The sequence below is a fragment of the Papilio polytes genome, unplaced genomic scaffold (assembly GCF_000836215.1).
Source record: "Papilio polytes unplaced genomic scaffold, Ppol_1.0 DF820622.1, whole genome shotgun sequence".
Classification (NCBI taxonomy): domain Eukaryota; kingdom Metazoa; phylum Arthropoda; class Insecta; order Lepidoptera; family Papilionidae; genus Papilio; species Papilio polytes.
Genome location: NW_013528582.1, coordinates 2213073 through 2232264, shown reverse-complemented (window position 1 = coordinate 2232264; position 19192 = coordinate 2213073). Strand labels below are relative to the sequence as shown.

Below are 19192 nucleotides of genomic sequence, written 5' to 3'. Positions count from 1 at the left end.
CATCAGACGAAACGCGGAATTACTTCCACTTCACGCCTGTTTTCTGTGTGGTCGTGGTATTGCACCGGGCGAGCCGGCCCATTCGTGCGAAAATGTTAAAGCGGGCTCTACCACTGTCAAATCAACTATTTTCACGCAGACCAAGTCGGAAACAATAGTAAGTATTTTTATAATTTAGAAAGGGGACCGGCCAGGATGCTAGACAGAAAAGACCATAGTTCTGTGAATTACAACACTTGTAACTCCTAAGGTGCTAAAAAGGATGTGCCGTAGAAACCTCGCTTAGAGCGCTTTTAGCGGTAAAACAGGTACCAAATATTACCAACTACAGTATTTTTGAAGATACTAGCTTGCGCCCGCGACTCCTTCCGCGTGAAATTAAAAAACAAAGCTGAATAGTCTATGTGTTCTTCCAGACTACATCTACGTCTATGCCAAAATTCATCGAAATCCGTTCAGCAATTTAAATTCAAACTCTAAGAAACATCCGTCCATCTAAACTTTCGTATCTATAATATTTGAAGATATTTACGAAGGCAACTTTTATAACACATTTTAAGTATCCTATTATGTAAATATATTAATTTTAAGGGATTTTTTCACTATACCTTGATCTACAGTTAATATCTTCTGCTGCAGGTCAGATATCTGCGCCTTACGCAGCACCAGGTCGTTCTCCAGCTCCGCCATCTTCTTTCTGTTAGCCTCGTCGTCTGTGCAGTTGCGGAGGTTCTCTATTTGCTCTGTTATCCACGCTCTGAAAGATTAAAAAATTAAAGGAACCGTGTTTATTTTGAATTTGTAAAAAATACTATCTACAACCTGGAATTAGAATTGATATCATAAAACTAAATAAAATTACCTGTACTCCATGAGTTCTTCTAGCGATTTCTCAGCTTCCACAATACTAAGATGCACTTCAAGCTCCTGTTCAATGTACTGCTGGATGGCGCCAGTTTTGACAATTCCTTTGGCGTTGCGTTTGAATTGCGACTGTTTCTGTCTGTCCAGAGCTTCCTAATAGAAACAATGTACACAGATTAGAGCAATGATGAAAGGACGGAGGGAGATGTGAAATGTATTGTGTGTTGTGTTGTGTTGTGTTGTGTTGTGTTGTGTACCTTGAGGCGCTTGTTGACGGCGACGGCCTCCTCCATCTTGCGCTTGAGCACGTTGCGCTGCTTCGCGTGCAGACACTCCATCTTTGCCATCGCGTTGGCACGTTTCTTGTCCTCGTTACGAAGACGCAGCATTGCGCGTTCATTGTCAGCCTTCCATTTACGGAATTTCTCACTTTCTTCACGCATTTGTCTGATGATTTTGACCTGTAATTATAATTTTCATATATACAGTAGGATAGCTAAAAATATGGCCTCAAAAAGCGAAATTGTGCAATGTTGTTATTTTTTCGTATAGGTTGTTTGTTGCCATATCGATACCTTTTGCATCGTGTATTTAATTTATTTCAGACAATTAAAATACGATGACACCAAGTAAATGTTTAGTGACCATTAAAGAACTCTGAGTGGGACAGTATGCTACAGTAAATGTTATATTTTTATTATTTTATTACACAATTCCCTTATCATGGAAGCCAGAGCCTTTAATTCTCTATTTAATTAATTTGCAACATTACATTTTTTATCTTATACAGTTACTTTCTTTTTACAAATTTTATTAATACACAAGCTAAGAGAAACAATAAATATTTTACCTTATTAGCTTTCATAGAGTGTAACTCTGCGTTAAGTGTGGCGATCTTGGCTTCATTCTTCTCTTTAGTTTTAATGATGTTGGCGAGCTGCTGGCATTTCTTCTTCAAGTCAGTTATCTCCGTCTCCAGCGCGGACACCTTCGTGCGACGCTCCTCGTGCGACGGGTCTTTACCCTAAACACATGGTATATAGTAAATACCTAGCTTTTGCTCCCGACTTCGTATGCATAAATACAAAATATAACTTAATGATAAAATAGCTTTGTAATGATGAAAGAATTTTTGAAATCAGACCAGTAGCTTTTGAGTTATTTCAATAAATAAAAAATACAAATAATGCATAATATAAGTATCCTTACCTTAGTCTGTTTCAGCTGCTGCATGAGCTCATCTCTTTCCTTCTCCAGATGTGCAATCTTCTCCTCATTCTCCTTCAGATTATTATGGCTCTCCATAATATCTTTATTACTAGCCAGTATAGCTTGAACCACTGAGGCTTTGATAGCCATAGCACTGTTTAATTCTTGCAATTCTTGATTTAATGCAACCTTAAATGATACAAAAATTAATTGCAAAATGAAGAATTTTTATACAATATTAGCTTTCGTCTGCGACTTTGTCCGCGTTGAATTTAAAAAACCCATTAGTAAGTAGCCTATGTGTTTTTAAAGACATGACTAGATTATTTATGACAAGTTTATCCAGATTGGTTGAGCCGGTTAGCCTAAAATCCATACATCCATACATCTAAACTTTCACATTTACAATATAAGTATGATTCTTTGTTTTATCTTACCTGTCCCATTGCTCGTTTCTGCTCCTCCATGACAGCCTGATCTTCATTAAGCGGGACTCCATCATCCACTTTCTCACTGTCATTCTCTTCTTTAATATAAGATAGTTTGATCTCATGGTCAATTAGTTCTTCATTAGTCTTCATATTAACTGATTGCAAATCTTCTAACCTACTCTTTATCTCTTTCAGATAATCAACAACACTGTTTTTGCAATCTTCATCGGGAACTTTATCTGTAGTACTCAAGTTATCTATAGTTTGATTGCATTGTTCTGTTAGTTCATTTAACTTTCTTTCTATCTTATCCTTTGCTGCTTCTGCCAGTAGCGCCTTTTCACATAAATTCGTGTTCTCGATTAATATATTGGTTAGATGTTCAGTCATTTGCTTGTGCTTCTTCAAGAGATCAGCATATTTTGCCTTCTCCATTTCTAACTCCTCCTTTAATTGCTCATTACTGTTTTCACTGACCGTAGGTAATTTCCCTACCAACTGGAGTCTCAGTTCATTCACTAAGTTGTTTAATCTGTAATATAAATTAGTTATAACAAACGACAGGTGCATGTATGAGTGTATGAGCTGGTGTATGAAGTGGTGTATGACCTGATGATCTCCGCGGCCTTGGCGTCCTGGTTGATGACGGGCTTGTTGCGGATGCGGCGCGCGCGGTCCGCGTAGCGCAGCGTCGACACCGTCTCGTCCAGGTTGTAGTCGGCGGGGCTCACGCACGCCACCATCATCGTCAGCGAGTTGCCGCCCAGGCTGTCTGCACAGCGTCACACAGAGTCACACAGAGTCACAGAGCGTCACACAACGTACACACAGCATCAGACACAACACATACCTTGCAGCAACCTCGTCAGCTTGCTGTCTCTGTAGCTGATGAAGCTCCTGTTGGTGCCGTCGCCCAGCGCAGATATCACGTTGCCCAGCGCCAGCAAACCTTGGTTTATCTTTACACCTTCTCTAAGTCTCTCACCACTCGCCTTTGTCTTTTTAATTCTCTCCGACCCAGCTAAATCCACAAAGTGAAACTTTGATGTGGTAGCAAGGTTTCTAAACGAAAAAATAAAAAAAATTGGAAGCAGCATATATATAAATGTAAAACCATACAATTTGAATATACACATTGTATTAAAAATTTTAATGCACTCACTTGTCAGCCTTACTTTCTTTAGCAACCACAATAGTGAAGACAGCATGACTTCTGCTGGATGCTTGGTTCATAGCAGTGGATCCCGTCACTCTGCCAATGGAACCCTTCTCCAACACCATCATTGTCTCCGCAGTAGAGGTAACCGGTAGCTCTGTGATACCTACAGAAAAATAAGTAATCTTATAAGAACTGGACATACCAAAAAACCATTAGATTAGAAATTGCTAATTAAGACAGATAACATGTCATAGATTTAATAGTCACTAAGGGACTCCCTAACTGCATGTATCTCTGTACTAAGGGAGGTCTGACTTGTATTTACCTGGCAAGTGTACACCTTTGTTGATATCCTCTCTTATGTCAATGACGCTGTGTGCACGCTCCTTGCCCGAAAGCAGGTCGTAGCACTGCTCCTGATACAGCTCCATGAATGAAACTGTCACTTTGAAACTGAACTTGGTCTCATTCACATCTATGAAGTCAAATATATCGGCAACTGCTTGGGGTATAACACCTGAAATTCAGAATTACATCATTCCATATATCTAGAGGAGACTGATTTTATAATGATTGAAAAATAGACAAAAATACTCCTACTTTTTAAAGATAAATTATCACTATGGGCTAGTTTTACAAATATTATTATTTTATCAGCCTTCATATACTTTGACAAGAAATACTTTTCCCAATAGATTTTAGTTTTAATTAATAAGATTTCCAACCAAACTATAATACTTTAGCACTTTGTAACATTTGACATAGAATAAGAAAATCTGTGGTACCTAAATTTGTTGAATCTCCTTCGGAGCCAGAGTAATTTGTACCCATTGTGTATGTTTTTCCTGATCCAGTTTGTCCATAAGCAAGTATTGTAACATTGTAACCTGTTAAAATATACAATTACATAGAATAAAGTTAAGCAACATTTATTTAGCTTTGAATGTGTGTTTTCTTACCTTGAAATAATTTTCTAATAAGACCTTTGACTGCAGTATCATAAAACTCTTGTTGTGTGATGTGTTGTGGAAAAACATAATTGTATGTAAATGCCAGCTCTTTTATCTGCACTTGTGGTTCACCGGGAACGACATCGATGCACTCATCACAACCTCTTTCTATTTCCTGCTGCATAAGTGGCCTAATCCTTAGTGCCACCTGAACCGTATCGATGGTATCCCTACTACTCTCTCCGTTCTCCATCGTTCCTTTTTTTTTATTCAGCTTTAACTTTCCAGGATGTTAACACACCTTTTCTTCCCTTATTTTTGTTGTCCGTCTACTGGTTTACATTCTTTACAATCTAATGTAAAGGCATTTTCAATATTTACTTTCCTTTTATAAGAAATAACTTATGCAATGCAATTTCCATACAATTACGGATTGCCAAAAATGATAGGAAAAAGAAACAAACGAAGTACAACAAAACAATATACGAAATAAGGAAAAGATCAAACTGCAAACAAGAAATAGGTTTTAAAAATTAACGGATCAGTTTAAAACTACACTTTTGAATAATCATTGAACGTTATCGAGTTACTGTGCTGCCATTATTTAATTTATCTATGGTCAACCTACAAAAAAGAATATTGTTTAAAACTATAATGCCTCTAAAATATATTGATCTAAATCTAAAGTCATCAGCAAGTCATCAGTTGCAACTTATTTCTAATCAGTTTGGTGTTAGGTACAACATGGGAGAATTTCGAAAGAAGTTAGGAATTTTTTGCTTACTGGTAACTTTATAAACTAGCCGGCGTCCCGCTGTCAATGTCAAAAAACTACAAAATTTGACTAGTTAACAAAAAGTTGAACATTCATCAAATTTCAAAAGCTTTAATTTAAAATTGTGGTTCTTTCTTATTTATTTATTTTATTGACTTATTACCTAACCATCAAAATGACTACTTGTCCTTTATGAAATAATCTTTTCTGCTAGTTATTAACCTGTAATCGATGTTTTTGTATGTAATTTTTCATCAAAGTTAATTTTTAAAGTAATTTACAGCTAAATTGAAATAGAATAAATATGCAGATATTCAGTTAAAAATACCTAGCTGGCTTGAAAATTCAAAATGTTTGTTTCCTTTCGCTGTTTTGGAATTTTTCATCAAATTCGACCGGTTCCGTCGATTGTTGAACGGCGAAAGAATCTCCATTGATTTAAAGCCAAAACAGAAGAGTATACTGAAATATCTATCATACCGTTTGAAAGTTTGTTGTTTTTCGAACAATAGGATAAATAGGGCTGCCACCTCTGCAGGTTTGACCCGAATTTTCATGTTATTCCAGGTTCGTTGTGGTCGGGAGCCACAACAAGTCACTGGATTTTATTCGTCATTCTCTAACAATCAAGTTTAGATTAGACCTAGATGTCGTTTTCGTTGCTAAGTTAAGTGTTGAAAAGTCACTAGTCGTCGCAGGTTTCGCCGCCAGTGTTCGTGTTTACGGCGATTTCAGCCCTAGGTATAGGCGTCACTTGAAGTGGGAAAACTATAAAAAATACTTCGAATTAGACTATATTAATAACTAGACCTAGCCTATATCATCGACTGGCGAAGCCTATGGCCATGGTTATGCAAGAAAACAATGACTGTTTTTCCGCTTTTAGGTATAAGAATGGTCCGTTTCGCCTCTATAATAAGTTTCTAACGTAATATTTATGACTAAAAAAGAACGGGCGTAAACGTCCGGGACTAGGATTGTGGATTTTTGAAATCTAGGTTTTTCTACGATGATTTGTACCGTATATTGTATTGGGTTTATGTTGTCTTATTCTTGTTTTTTAACACAAAGTTGGTACTAAATCCCATGTAAATTGTTTTTTGCGATATGGAAATTGGGACGCAAGCGATAATGCAAGATCCCAACCTTGAATATTAAGTTGTTGACTGCAAGTACTGTTTACAAATCCTTCGCAGGAATTCGATTTAAAAATATGACACCGATTATGATGGTTGTCAATACGTCATACTGGAAATTACAAGGGTCGTGGTCTTGATACGTATTGATAATGCAACAGTTTGATAGCGATTGAATCATGCGACCTCAGCTCCCGGAGTTTGCTGAGCCTTGGCCGACTTCGTCCAGACGTCGCACGTCATGCAAATGTTATATGAGCTGAAAGAAAGCCTGTGATTGATTCCCCTACTATTGGCATATCCAAGCTTCTAATACCATTAATTCATTATTTTTTTAATATACTTGACTAATTAGTAAAAGTGTATTTAGGCACCAATATCTTCATAGGTTTAATAAGAACTAAGCAAAACAAATGATTATTTATTCAAAGCGATATTAATATCAAAGAACATTAATTGTGATAAAGTAATACAAACATAAAAGATTCCTTCTGAGACTTGATCCAGATCTTAAATATATCCAAGTATCTGTTGCTCATTCCATAAAAATACATAAAAATCCTACGATCTAATAAGACAGATCAGTAATAGTCGCTATAAAGATTAAATATTAGTGGTTCCTATTACTCCTATTATTTATCTTTTTTACACTGTATTAATATTGGTTCGTGTTAAACAGTAGAGCGAGTTTGAATCGAAAATGTTTAGTAACGCTACGTTTCGCCACGAGCGAAGAAAGGCTCGGAAGCGCGCTTTCGATGTTTACGGGGAGAAATCTCGGACCGGTTGCGGCTTCGCCGAGCTCGTCAGTGTTGTTCGGTGCGCCGGTCTTACGTTACGTGTGTTCATTTCATTTAAAATACCTATAGAATACGTGTTAACATTTTTAAAATTGTCATACACATCAAGCGAAATCGATTTGTGTTTTACGCGTGTTTTAATCTGTGCCAAAAACAGTTGACAGTTGTATTTGAATTTGACTTTTCTGTTAGAAAGTGAGCTCGGAGTGTTTTTCTGCCAGCTACCGGTATGTTTTTAGTGTTATAAATTCATTTCGTTCGTTCAAGATGTTTAAAGTCCATTGCATCGTGTCATCTTCATTCGACTACGTTGTAGAAAGGTTTCTCTCAGTTTGCTTGCTTTTCACCTAGTTTCCTGCGTTGTCTTTAATATTATAGTTAGCCCACTGGCATCTACATACATATGTGTTTTACGGCCAGTTTCACTTGTGCTCGACGCCGATGATGATTAAAAAGTTTATTACAACACCTTTTATCCATACAGTTATATTTGCGATCTTATTATGTATTTTAGACTGACTTCCCAAAAGAAGGAGGTACTCAATTCGTATGTATTTTTTAAAAGATGTAATTAATTAGCAAAACATGTTTCTGTTTACGTTTAATTCTGTACACTTATTAGCCATGTGCTGGACTGAGTTACATATTTTTTGCCCATGTAATAATTGACAACAGAATCGTAAAAAATTCCACATACGAGTATTAAGTTACTTAGCATCACTTAAATAGGTAACATAACTGTAAGCAGAAATCACGTATTAGCGCGGTATAATAGTAGTAGTAAACATGCCGATACTTAATTTATTTACTTAATTGTAATTATTAATGTTTCATAGTTTTAATACAACAGTCCCGTACAATATGTACTGTTAAATATTATTCAATCAAACTACTCGTAATATAAATATAAATGCGAAAGTTTAGATGGATGGATGTTTGTTAGAGTTTGTAGTCTAAACGGCTCAACGAAATTCGATGAAATTTGGCATAGATATAGATGGATAGTCTGGAAGAACACATAGGCTATTTGCATTTGTTTTTTTTTAATCCGCGCGGACGGAGACGCGGGCAAAAGCTATTACGATATAACGGTTTGATACATTACTAAAGGAATGACCATATTGTAACCTAACAGTAATTTAAGTCTCGGGTCAAATCGCGTGATAATATTTTGTGTCCACATTTTAAACGCAATATATTTATTCTTAGAGATATGGTTGGTTTTATATTTAATTTTTCCATTTGAAATTACAGTGTAAAATTGCGTGAGATTTTATTTACTTGTTTTGAACGTAAGCAAAGGCTCACTTCAATATTTTGTCGAATTCCTGTGGCTCCTTAGTCGTTTTTCAACTGATCCGTAGATTTTAAAGGAGATGGAGGTCAAAAACGGATCGATCGTTTTAACCGCTTTTGTAATAGTTCGTTCAGAAGCAAGTATAGATTAAAAATGGATCGAGATCAATTATTGGGTTCGGCAGTTAGTCTACAAATATGAATCATAATGAACCTTATTCCTTGGTAACAAATGGTATTATTGCCGAGGCAAAAAAACTTGATTACAGCCATAACTCTATATCGAGTTGCTTTTGCGACGTACCAGTTAACACTTTCTTCGCCACGATGATTTTCCTACGAAAGTGAACTCTCAATGCCAATCAGTGGCACTTAACGTGTTAAGTATTATGGTATAAGAAATAAAATAAATAAATAAAATAAAATAAAATAATGTTTAATCCTTTGTCAACACTACCATTATGAACAAAAAAATATTAAACACAAAAAATGAGAAACATAACTAATGAAATGAAAAAAAAAAAGAAAAAAGGATATTTAAAATTAGCGTTGCAATGCTGACCGGATTGGGCCCTCGCTCAACTATAAATGCTGGATGCTCCTATTGAAGTACCAACGCTGATCTTCCGCGAGAACCCTTGGGATCATCCACACGTCAGTAGTAGAAGTGGATAGGTATAAATTATCACATACACATGAGTAAAAATAAAATGAAAGAAAAAATTCGTACATAAACATGTTATGAAATATAAAATGTATACAGAACTACAACACAGATTAAAAGAGTCATTATTGGAATAACACAAAAAGAATGTGCGCATAATATGTTAACTGTTTTAAAAGATAAAAACAACTTTTAAATACGCAGTGTTATGAGAAAAAAACGGGCATCTACTGGATAGGATTGCGTTTGCTTCCAACGCACGTTCGATCATTTACATAACACTACTGTTTACGCACCAAAAACTGTTAGGTACACCCGATCGGCCTGAGATTGAATTGTTATACGAGAGAACTACGCCGCGGCGTGCGAGAAATAAAAAAAGTTAAATGATCTCGATTGAATATAGTATCGTTTACATTTAAAAAAAAAATTTAACAAAAGTTTGTTTCTCGGATAATTTAAATATGAATTGATAACCTATCGACATGCATTCTCATAGAATATCAACATGAAGACAAATAATGAATGTTACTCTTATCTACTGGGGAAATGACGGGCACTTTATCTAACTGCCTAGCGAAAGCTTCTCAAATACTTTAATTATAATAAAAACGGTGACAGGAAAATGTGACCTTTAATTTGAAAAAAAAGGTATTTTTTGTTTATTATTAAAGATATTAGCTCTCAGAATCATGATTTAATCAATCATTTACTATAAGATTCTTATGTAAAATCTACACTAAGGGAAACCGTTATAACGTTTCTGAGTGCTGTAGTTGGGTGCATTGTCCGCTTAACCGGCTAGTGTACAATGTGTAAAGCACAATGTCGATAAGTTATGTAAGTTACAGTATGTAAGCTACTGTTTGTATGGTAAGTAGAATTTACTGCTGATGTGCATGTAAAGTTACACTGGGCAGTGGTTCTTAAACTTTTTTACCCTATTATATGTGTAGGAATTATATTGGGGAATTATACAATTTATTGACTACTAGCTGTTACTCGAGACTTCGTCCACGTGAAACAAAAAATTGAAAAAATACAGCCTATGTTATTCAGCGATAACGTAGCTTTTTAATAGTGAATTTTTGAAATCGGAGTAGTTTTTGAGTTATTTCAAAACATACAAAAATATAAATCTTTTCTTTTTGCAATATTAGTGTTGCGATAGAATTGACATTTGAATAGCTTTATTGTTTTTCTTTGACGCCGATAATTCTTAGAGTACTCGTGGAATTAACTTCGACTCATAATACGTACGGTATCTGTGAACAAAATTTGTTAGATTTCTTTTAACGCAGTTTGTTTTACAAATAATAAAATGTAAAGTATTTAGGTCGTGTTAAATCATTTTAAAACGTAAAGGTGTAGGTCAATTTGCAAATGTAGTTGAGTCAAAACTTTTTTATTGTTTAGAAGTTTCAGAAAGACAATGAATTTTGAGTTTTAAAATATATTAATTGTGTGAACACAGTGAACATACTGTAAAAATGTGCAGTTTTAAACGAGATTTTACGAAACAGAAAGCGTGTGAACTAGAAAACGAGATATGATTTGTAACTTTTTTTAACTTTCTAGATGCTAATGTGACTGGCACTCGCTGCTGACAACGCTCATTAAAGTTTAAAATAAATTGAATTTCAAATTGTAGAAAATTAACATATCACAAGAAACTATTATTAATAAAATTCAATCGATATTAAATGCTTTATTCATTTTTATATTAAGTAACTACTTGATAATTATCATCTATAGCGATTTATAAATGCACTTGATTAAAATCACATTTAATTCTTATTCCCTTTAAAATATTAACATATATTCCCTCGTGTCAAATGTTCCGTGGTAGAGCCGGCTTTAACATCTTCGCTTGAATGGGCCGGCTCGCCCGATGTAATACCACGACCACACAGAAAACAGGCGTGAAGTGGGAGAAAATCCGCGTTTCGTCCGATGAGGGTGGTGCCGGAAGCCTAATTTTTGTCCCTTTCCCTTTCCATCTTTTTCGTAAGAGAAAAGGATAGGATGGAAAAGTCGATTTGACGGTGGAGGAGACGCATACGAAGGGGAAATGTCCCCTTTTATGTGCGTCTTCTCCTCCGTCAATGAAAGGTAGGCAACGCATCTGCAATTGCAGATGTTTATGGGCAGCGGTCGCTCTCCATTTCGATGTATTCAGGTGGCCGCTTGCTCGTTTGCCACCTTATACTATAAAAAAGTGGACTACGCGGTTAGAAGTTGTTTATACCAAACAATAATGCATGATTTATTTTTTACTGTTACGGACCGTCTTTTACCGTGAAATTCCACAGCCTAATATTGTATTGTCTCGCTTTTTTCAAACAGAATAATAAGGATGACTATATGTCAATACAAGTACACGCCAGTCAAAACCTAACGTTCTATCAGTATACTGGACACGTGCGTTTTCAATAGCCGTTGACAGTTCGAGCCGTTCACTGGTCGCGAATTTATATGCAAATAGCGTACGCCGCTGGGTCGAGACTTGCCTAAATGAGGAATGAACCAGCCGGTCCCACGATGCCTATAATGCCTTCAAACTCTTGACCCTTGTATCTTACTATCTTGGAAGCTGATATACATGAAGTAACACTTTTCTTATCAAATTCAGAAGAAACTTAATAACTAGGTAGTTTATCTACCACGAACCTAACATTTTTTTTTAATTTTCGAGATTAACTTGATCAAAACACGATCTGCCAAAAATTCGTTTTAAAATTACTCGTTGTTACTACTCAATAGTAAAAACACCTCACAAGTATTCAGTTAAATTAAAACAGCACGCAACAATTTAAATGCCGCATTTCGTGTTAAAAAGTCCCAAAGTCGTTATAGCGGTGTGCATCTGAGTCAACAAGAAATTGCTTGCAAGTGTAAACGACCACATTGACGGCGCGACTGCGTCGTGTTTTCCGTGAATTCTATCTCGATTCGCGGAGAGATTTCTTGATGTACAATCGCGGAAGTCCACGCTGTTCCACTTAGAAAAGACTTTGTTCCTTGCAACGAGAAAAAATATTCCGTCTCTTCTTACAAATAACCAATTAAGTGGCAGTAAGTTACGTAAACGATAGGATAATACCAAAGCAATTAGTCGTGTACCGCTGACCGACCTTTTTTCGTCCAGACAAATTTATAAGCTGCGTTGTATTTGTTCCGCTTCTCGTTTCCGAAATGTTCAAAGGATTGGAGCTTTTAAGATAGAACATCGCCAGTTTGCCCGACTGTACAAGAGAATACACATGCAGGGCTTGTGTAACTTTATTTCTACCCAACAGTAGGCAGAGTCTGAGTTTGAGAGCTGTCGTTCTGTTTGAGCAGCTGTCGTTTCGATATTTTGGCGTATTCCAGTGGCCTCTTGCCACTATATTAACAAAATACTGTAATTGAATGTCTTTCTATATGACATATCACCACGTTACACTAAGAATTTCGACCAATCGGTTCAAAAGTTATAAAATACATAAGTTTTTTCTAAATCTTGGCTAATTAAATCTTCTTCGAAGCTTGGTTTCACAAATTAGTTCATCACTGTATCCACAGCCTACGCGGTTACCAAAAAAGGTAATTTGAAATACCAATTTCCTTTTAAGTAATTTGATATTTGTTAATGTGACCGTTTACAATGTCTTCGCATGCTGTTGAACTATCGATAGCCGCGTGGGCGGCAGTGGGCGTTTAAATTTTTGTGGAATGTTAAAGGATTTTTGATTTTTCTGTACCGTAAACATCGAATAAATATAAAATCCACATTGTGGTAAGCATAATCGATTTAACTTTAATAGACAAAATAAAAACGGGAAAAAAATCTATTAATCTCGAATATTGAACATCCTGTATAGTTCTTCAAGAACATAAAACGTCTTTATCATTTACTTTTTAACCCTTAATAACCACGTGTTAATTCCTCTACGTGAATCATTGCCAGAATGTAAAAAATGAAAGTCTTTCACGATTGTGTTTATGGCACCGACAGCTGACAAAGGAAAAATGTATTCGTTTTTTCGATTACAACGAACCCGTCCGCGGCAAACTGTTTTTCATTTGATTTCGGACAAATACAACTGGCCAGTACGTTTTGAAAATTACATACGTTTTAGGTATTTTTATATGCCGTTTGTTATATTTTTTAGTGAAAGATACTTAAAAAATACAACCTACTTTATTTTAGGAATTAGTTTAAATTTCTCATACTGAATACATTGTATTCAGTAGACGGCAAACTGCAGTAGCAGGCGACGATAGCCACTGATTTAGTTTGCCGTCTTGTCGTCTAATTGCGGCAGTTTATCGTATGTTTATAACATTATAATTTTCCATATGTGGATAATAAATTTTCTTTCCGAGTAAGCCTTAAGTTGTACAAGTAATATGCACTTAAAAAGCTTCAACTTAGACTGCCTGCATAACATCATTAGCATTACTTAGGTATACAACAGGTTTTCTAGATCACATTTGTTACAAAACATTGGAATGTAGATGGTGTGCTTGTTTTAACTTATTTATATTTATGTAATGTTACGTATCTTATCTTCTTTTTATTTATATTCCTTATGTCATTGTAGCTGGAATAAATTATAGATAATTTATTATCAAGAGGCAAGAGAGTGATGAAAGGAAAATATATTCGAGATTATTTCAGGTTAATATTTAAAAATATGAAGTAAAAGTTAAAGATAGAGTGGTAGAGCCCGCTTTAACATCTTCACACGAATGGGCCGGCTCGCCCGGTGTAATACCACGACCACACAGAAAACAGGCGTCAAGTGGAAGCAATTCCGCGTTTCGTCTGATGAGTGTGGTGCCGGAGGCCTAATTTAAACTTTCCCTTTCCACCATTTTCTTAAGAGGAATGGATGGGAAGGAAAAGTGGATTTGGCGGTAGAGGAGACGCATAGGAAGGGAAAATGTCCTCTTTATGTACGTCTCCTCCACCATCAATTAAGGGTAGGTAACACATCTGCAATTGCGGATGTTCATGGGCAGCGGTCGCTTTGCATTTCGGTGGATTCAGGCCGCTTGCTCGTTTGCCACCTCATATTATAAAAAAAAAGATACTCGTCCATAAAATACATTTCCATTGCTAAAAGTTTCTTAATTAACAAGCCATCATAATAAACTGATTTTGGGTTTGCGATATCGCTTATACGAGTTGAATGCCACTTTAGAGGGGCACCCATAAAGAATGGAACTTTTCACACTGTGAAAATATTAAGTTCAGTTTGTGGAAAATTTTAAAATTAATAGCCCCAATACGAGTTCATTCGTCACTTGGTTATACCAATATGTAAACAATACTAGTTTCTTATGCTGAATACAATAAGTTACGAAACGATGTGGTCGACGATTAGACGCGAAAAACCGCGGGAGAGGCCTACGATTGTGACACGTGGGAACATACGGCCCAATGTTGTGTGGAAATCTCAAGCAAATACATAGCAATTACGAGAGAATTGCCGCCATTTGTGCAAGCGAAATAAGCGCTTATTTGTAGGGTAAATGCACTTAGATAAATGACTGCAAAACATCTGATAAGTTTGCTTGGAAAAGTAATAATCTAGTTAGATTCCGCATTAAAGCAAAATGTGGTTTCAAAATAATGTACCTTTATAGTAATGTAGAGACGCTCAAAGTAAGGGTACTTCAAAAATACGTATAATAGAGAATTTATATCTTAAGAAAATAATAAAAGAAATGAAAAACGAAATTATTTTCCAATGTTTCAAATCTATCTATTTGCGACTTACCGAAATTATATTTAAGTAAATGTTCAATGAAAAATTGATGTGTTACCCCTATATGCTAATGAATATGCAACAAAATCAATACAAAAACAATAACCCAGTTCTCCGTGTCTATGGGAAGATGCTATGAAGAAATCGGCCCAGTTGCAAGACGATTTCACGACGTAAACTGGGTTTGTAAGCCCGCGTCTTGCAACTTATGATGCTTTCAAACCGCTCGATAGCCGCTCGTATGTCTGCAAAATGCATAATTTAAAACAGAACCTCTTTAGTTTTTTAACTTTTGTAATATAGTGGAAAGTCATTGTAAAGAAAATGGACATAGTATTCCAGACATATACCAGTTCTATTCCCTCTTGACTGAACCTTCTGAATGTAAAATTTACAGTAGTAAGAAAAGTATTCTGCAAACATCTGTATTAAATTAACTCCATTTATGGGATTTAGAAGCCAAACAGTTATTGCTAATTAGGTCAATGGTAAGTGTGATTTTCTTGAACTTAAGAAGTCTCAGTACATTTAATACCAGATCTAAAACGTGTTGTTGGCGACATTGAAAAGGTATTATGTGAATACCATGCTCAATGTAATCCATGACCCTGACTTATGTACCGTAGAATTGTAGAAACAACAGTTACCTTCACAAGTTACAGAAGTAAAAGAAAAATAAAATGTAACGCTAATAAGCAATACTTAAAAGTATTGTAATATAGAAAAAAACTCTTCAATACGAAGACAGTTAAGATAGAGGAAGACAAAATGGAAAAAAAAAATTGTGAAATCAGAAAACTATTTACTATTACTACTACGTTTTTTTAAGTAATCGTAATAATGGCAATTGTGAATTGCGAAATGTGATCTTGAATTTTAAGAGATCGTTAAACCACTTTCAATAAACAATTACGACGTATACGATGATAAAATTTCTATTTACTTTCATTCAAATTCAATATTTATCCTTCATTATGATGAAAATGTTTACTATTTGTTAAAGCAATACAATACAATAATTAAAATAACAATAGTGGTAATTAAAATTAGTTATTAGTCTAAAAGAATCAGTTATATCAGATGGAATGGAATCATTTGCTCTTCTAGTCATAACGAATTAAGATGTCAATGGTACGTACGTTTCATTGACTAGAAAATATAACTCGAATCTATCAAGTGTAATGTCTATAGTGGTTCGGAATTTAATGGAACGATTTTTAGGTGAGATGTTTTCAATTATTTTTAGATATATAAGACTAATAGATGTTGTTTGCTTTTTTAAATCATTTCTTCATGTATTATAGAGAAAAACAGGGTTATATAAAATTCGACACAAACCCCCTCGATGACAATTCCCTAGTTCTAGTGCAATTGGAGTGAGTCCTGAGATCTTAGATCTTACTGTAAGACATAGTTGTTAAGAGGTTTTCCTTAGTGTTGTTTTAGTATGAGAAATTTTTAGGAAGGGTGAGATTCTAAGTGACCAATTAACGACACTAAAGGTGGCAATTACAATCAAGATTGACTTAAAAGCTTCCACCGTGTAAGTGGTTTGGCAGAATGGTTAGGTATAATTAAAAAAAAAAACAAGTGGATCTATATGCAATACACAGTGTTACTGATTTGTAATACAAAGAAACCCCGCAAATGTCACACTGTGCGTTATTTGTTCGTTCGATTTCGCACCGCGGTTGTTGCGCAAAAGTGTACTTACGTGATCGTTTTTATGTTATTATGGCTTCGATCTGTTATGAAATTATAATAAAATATCGTAGTACATATATTTAATTAGAGTTTTCATAAACCGAGTTTTAGTTTTTTTAATATATTCGGATTTACAAGGACAATTGCTTTCCTTATTTCGGAGGCAAAGGGGAGTGTTAGTCCCCTCGAGCAAAAGTCATACGTCATATGGTCATATGGTTCTAGTATTTTTATGATTCTGGACTATCCCCTACTATACTTCAGACTCAAGTGTTCTAGATTATCTCAGGAAAGTGTTCGGGAAATATTTAAATTTTATATTTGATACGATATGATTGTCGAAAGTGAGTGCATATTTACATGATTCATAAACAGTTACAAAAATGACGCAGGTTGCCATTGTTGTCTTCTTATTACGTAAGTGAAACTAAAATTGATGACGTAATCGTACGCTGGCTGCTTTTTATGTAGGGGGATAAAAAAATATTGAATTCGTAACTTGACACTATACCGTAAGGAAAAAAAGACAAATTGCAATGTTTTGGTAGACGCACAATATTAAGTGGTTACACTTAATTTTTTTTTTACTACAAGAAGCTTTCGCCCGCGACACCGTCTGCGGGGAGTAAAAAAAACAAAAGCCTATGTGTTCTTCCAGGCTATGCTCTAGATCTATGCCAAATTTTATCGAAATCCGTTCAGCCGTTCAGGCTTCAAATTCTAACATCTATCCATCCATCTAAACTTTCGCATTTATAATAATAGTAAAATTAGTTAGATGAACAATAATGTCGAAGCACCATAGATTCAATTACCTCCTACAGTACAACGACCCCTATGTGCTGGTGAAATGCGAAACGGTAAATTTGAACTTGGAATAAAAAATATGCTTGTCAATGTGACATTGAAAGTTGCCAGTTATAGACTGACAGTCATCTGACCTGTGATAAGTGAAACGAATTTAAAGTAGCCCTGCCTATGACGAAAAAATGCTACTGGATTGATCAATACAGTTTTTAAAATTTAAATTTGGTTTATTTAATTATCTTTGTTGTAGTTTATACGTATTTTTAATTAATCTTTACTGTTTAATCTAATAATTTACTGTAAACTAATTACAGTAACAGTAAATTAGTTAAGATGAATGGATGTTTGTTAGAGTTTGTAGCCTAAACTGCTGAACCGATCTCAATGAAATTTGACATAGATGTAGTGCGCAGTCCGGAAGAAAACATAGGATACTTACTTTTGCTTTTTTTAATAGAGTACGGAGTCGTGTGCGGAAGCTAGTTATTTTATAACCTTAAACTAAACTCGCTAATTGTTTGTATTATTTCCCGAAGACATGGGGGTACAAAACCTTGTTGTAGTTATTAACTATTTATTAACACGCTAATATCTTTCCAGATGGCGAAGCGGTGATGGCGTGGACCATTCGCGCCGTGGCGCTATGGTGCGCCGTGGTCCTGGCGCTGTTGACCACGGCCGCCGCGTACACCGTCGATTGCAACCACGAGTACACAGACTGCGACACTGAACTCAGTAAGCATTCAATCCAAACGATTTATACCCTTGATAACCAATCCAAACGGTTTGCATAATACCCATCACTATTATGTAAACCAATCTGAACGATTTACAGAATTACATTCTCATTTTTAATTATACATGGGCGAAGTAAAGTTGCCGAAAAGACTGTTTGTGTTTTGTTTACTTCAACTAAGGTCAATTATCTGATTGTAGAAGCAAGTTAATTTCATTAATTATTAAGCTTATTAACATGACTACTAGGCAATAGACAATAATTTTATATAACAAGGTTAAAGCCATATAAGTTGTGTATTTTGGTGAAACCGTTTCGATGGTTCTAATTCGTATTAAAGTTATTTTGTAAGGTTTATCCATATTAATCGTGTTAATATGGAATTAACAGTGTGGAATACGCCAACCATCAATGTGAGTTATTAGTGTTTTTAAATCAGTAAAAAACGTTACTAGGAAATGTTATTATGTACTTGTATTAGAAGTTACATACCACGAGATTTTTTACTAGAAATAGTAATTAATAAATTATATCGACGGTGATTTTTGATAATACGGTATTGCACTGTAAGAATTATATAAACTAACATATTGTTAACACTGTTTTTTTTAAATAAATGCCATGACACTTTTTCAAAAAGTATTTCTCCGATAAAAGTGTTCAGTTAGAAGACTCAGTAATATTGTACAATAGCATCTATTGTGGAAATGTCTTAAATTAAGATATAAAAACAGGACTGCATAAGATTAGATATATCAGCGTGAATGTTTAGAAACAATGCAGTCTAGAACGCCGTCTATCATCGATACATACATGCGCTAGCCATTGTGTCTCTTGTTTTGATAATAACAAATGAAGTCAATTAAAACATTACATACTTTCAGTCAATTACTAGTGCTATCTCT

At 35.1% G+C, this 19192-nt stretch overlaps 2 protein-coding genes across 7 annotated transcripts in view; one reads left to right on the top strand and one right to left on the bottom strand.

Moving 5' to 3' along the window:
- Positions 1 to 5144, bottom strand: part of LOC106110497 (chromosome-associated kinesin KIF4-like) — a 12046-nt gene extending 6902 nt beyond the window's left edge. For 2 of the 5 annotated variants that reach the window (XM_013292348.1, XM_013292349.1), the window contains exons 1-12: positions 4623 to 5143; positions 4449 to 4550; positions 3989 to 4180; positions 3667 to 3826; positions 3355 to 3566; positions 3114 to 3276; positions 2511 to 3036; positions 2074 to 2262; positions 1715 to 1888; positions 1122 to 1325; positions 863 to 1017; positions 609 to 757 (exon numbers count right to left, since the gene is read on the bottom strand). In XM_013292348.1, the coding sequence (XP_013147802.1) occupies positions 609 to 757; positions 863 to 1017; positions 1122 to 1325; positions 1715 to 1888; positions 2074 to 2262; positions 2511 to 3036; positions 3114 to 3276; positions 3355 to 3566; positions 3667 to 3826; positions 3989 to 4180; positions 4449 to 4550; positions 4623 to 4866 (2470 nt within the window). In that variant the 5' untranslated portion in view covers positions 4867 to 5143. Of the gene's footprint in view, positions 1 to 608; positions 758 to 862; positions 1018 to 1121; positions 1326 to 1714; positions 1889 to 2073; positions 2263 to 2510; positions 3037 to 3113; positions 3277 to 3354; positions 3567 to 3666; positions 3827 to 3988; positions 4181 to 4448; positions 4551 to 4622 lie in introns of all 5 variants that reach the window. The other 3 variants (XM_013292347.1, XM_013292350.1, XM_013292346.1) reach the window with 2 other exon arrangements.
- A 2178-nt stretch (positions 5145 to 7322) lies between these two features.
- Positions 7323 to 19192, top strand: part of LOC106110479 (putative epidermal cell surface receptor) — a 38364-nt gene continuing 26494 nt past the window's right edge. For both annotated transcript variants that reach the window (XM_013292324.1, XM_013292323.1), the window contains exons 1-2: positions 7323 to 7551; positions 18152 to 18286. In XM_013292324.1, coding sequence (XP_013147778.1) covers positions 18166 to 18286 — 121 coding nt within the window. In that variant the 5' untranslated portion in view covers positions 7323 to 7551; positions 18152 to 18165. The remainder of the gene's footprint in view (positions 7552 to 18151; positions 18287 to 19192) is intronic.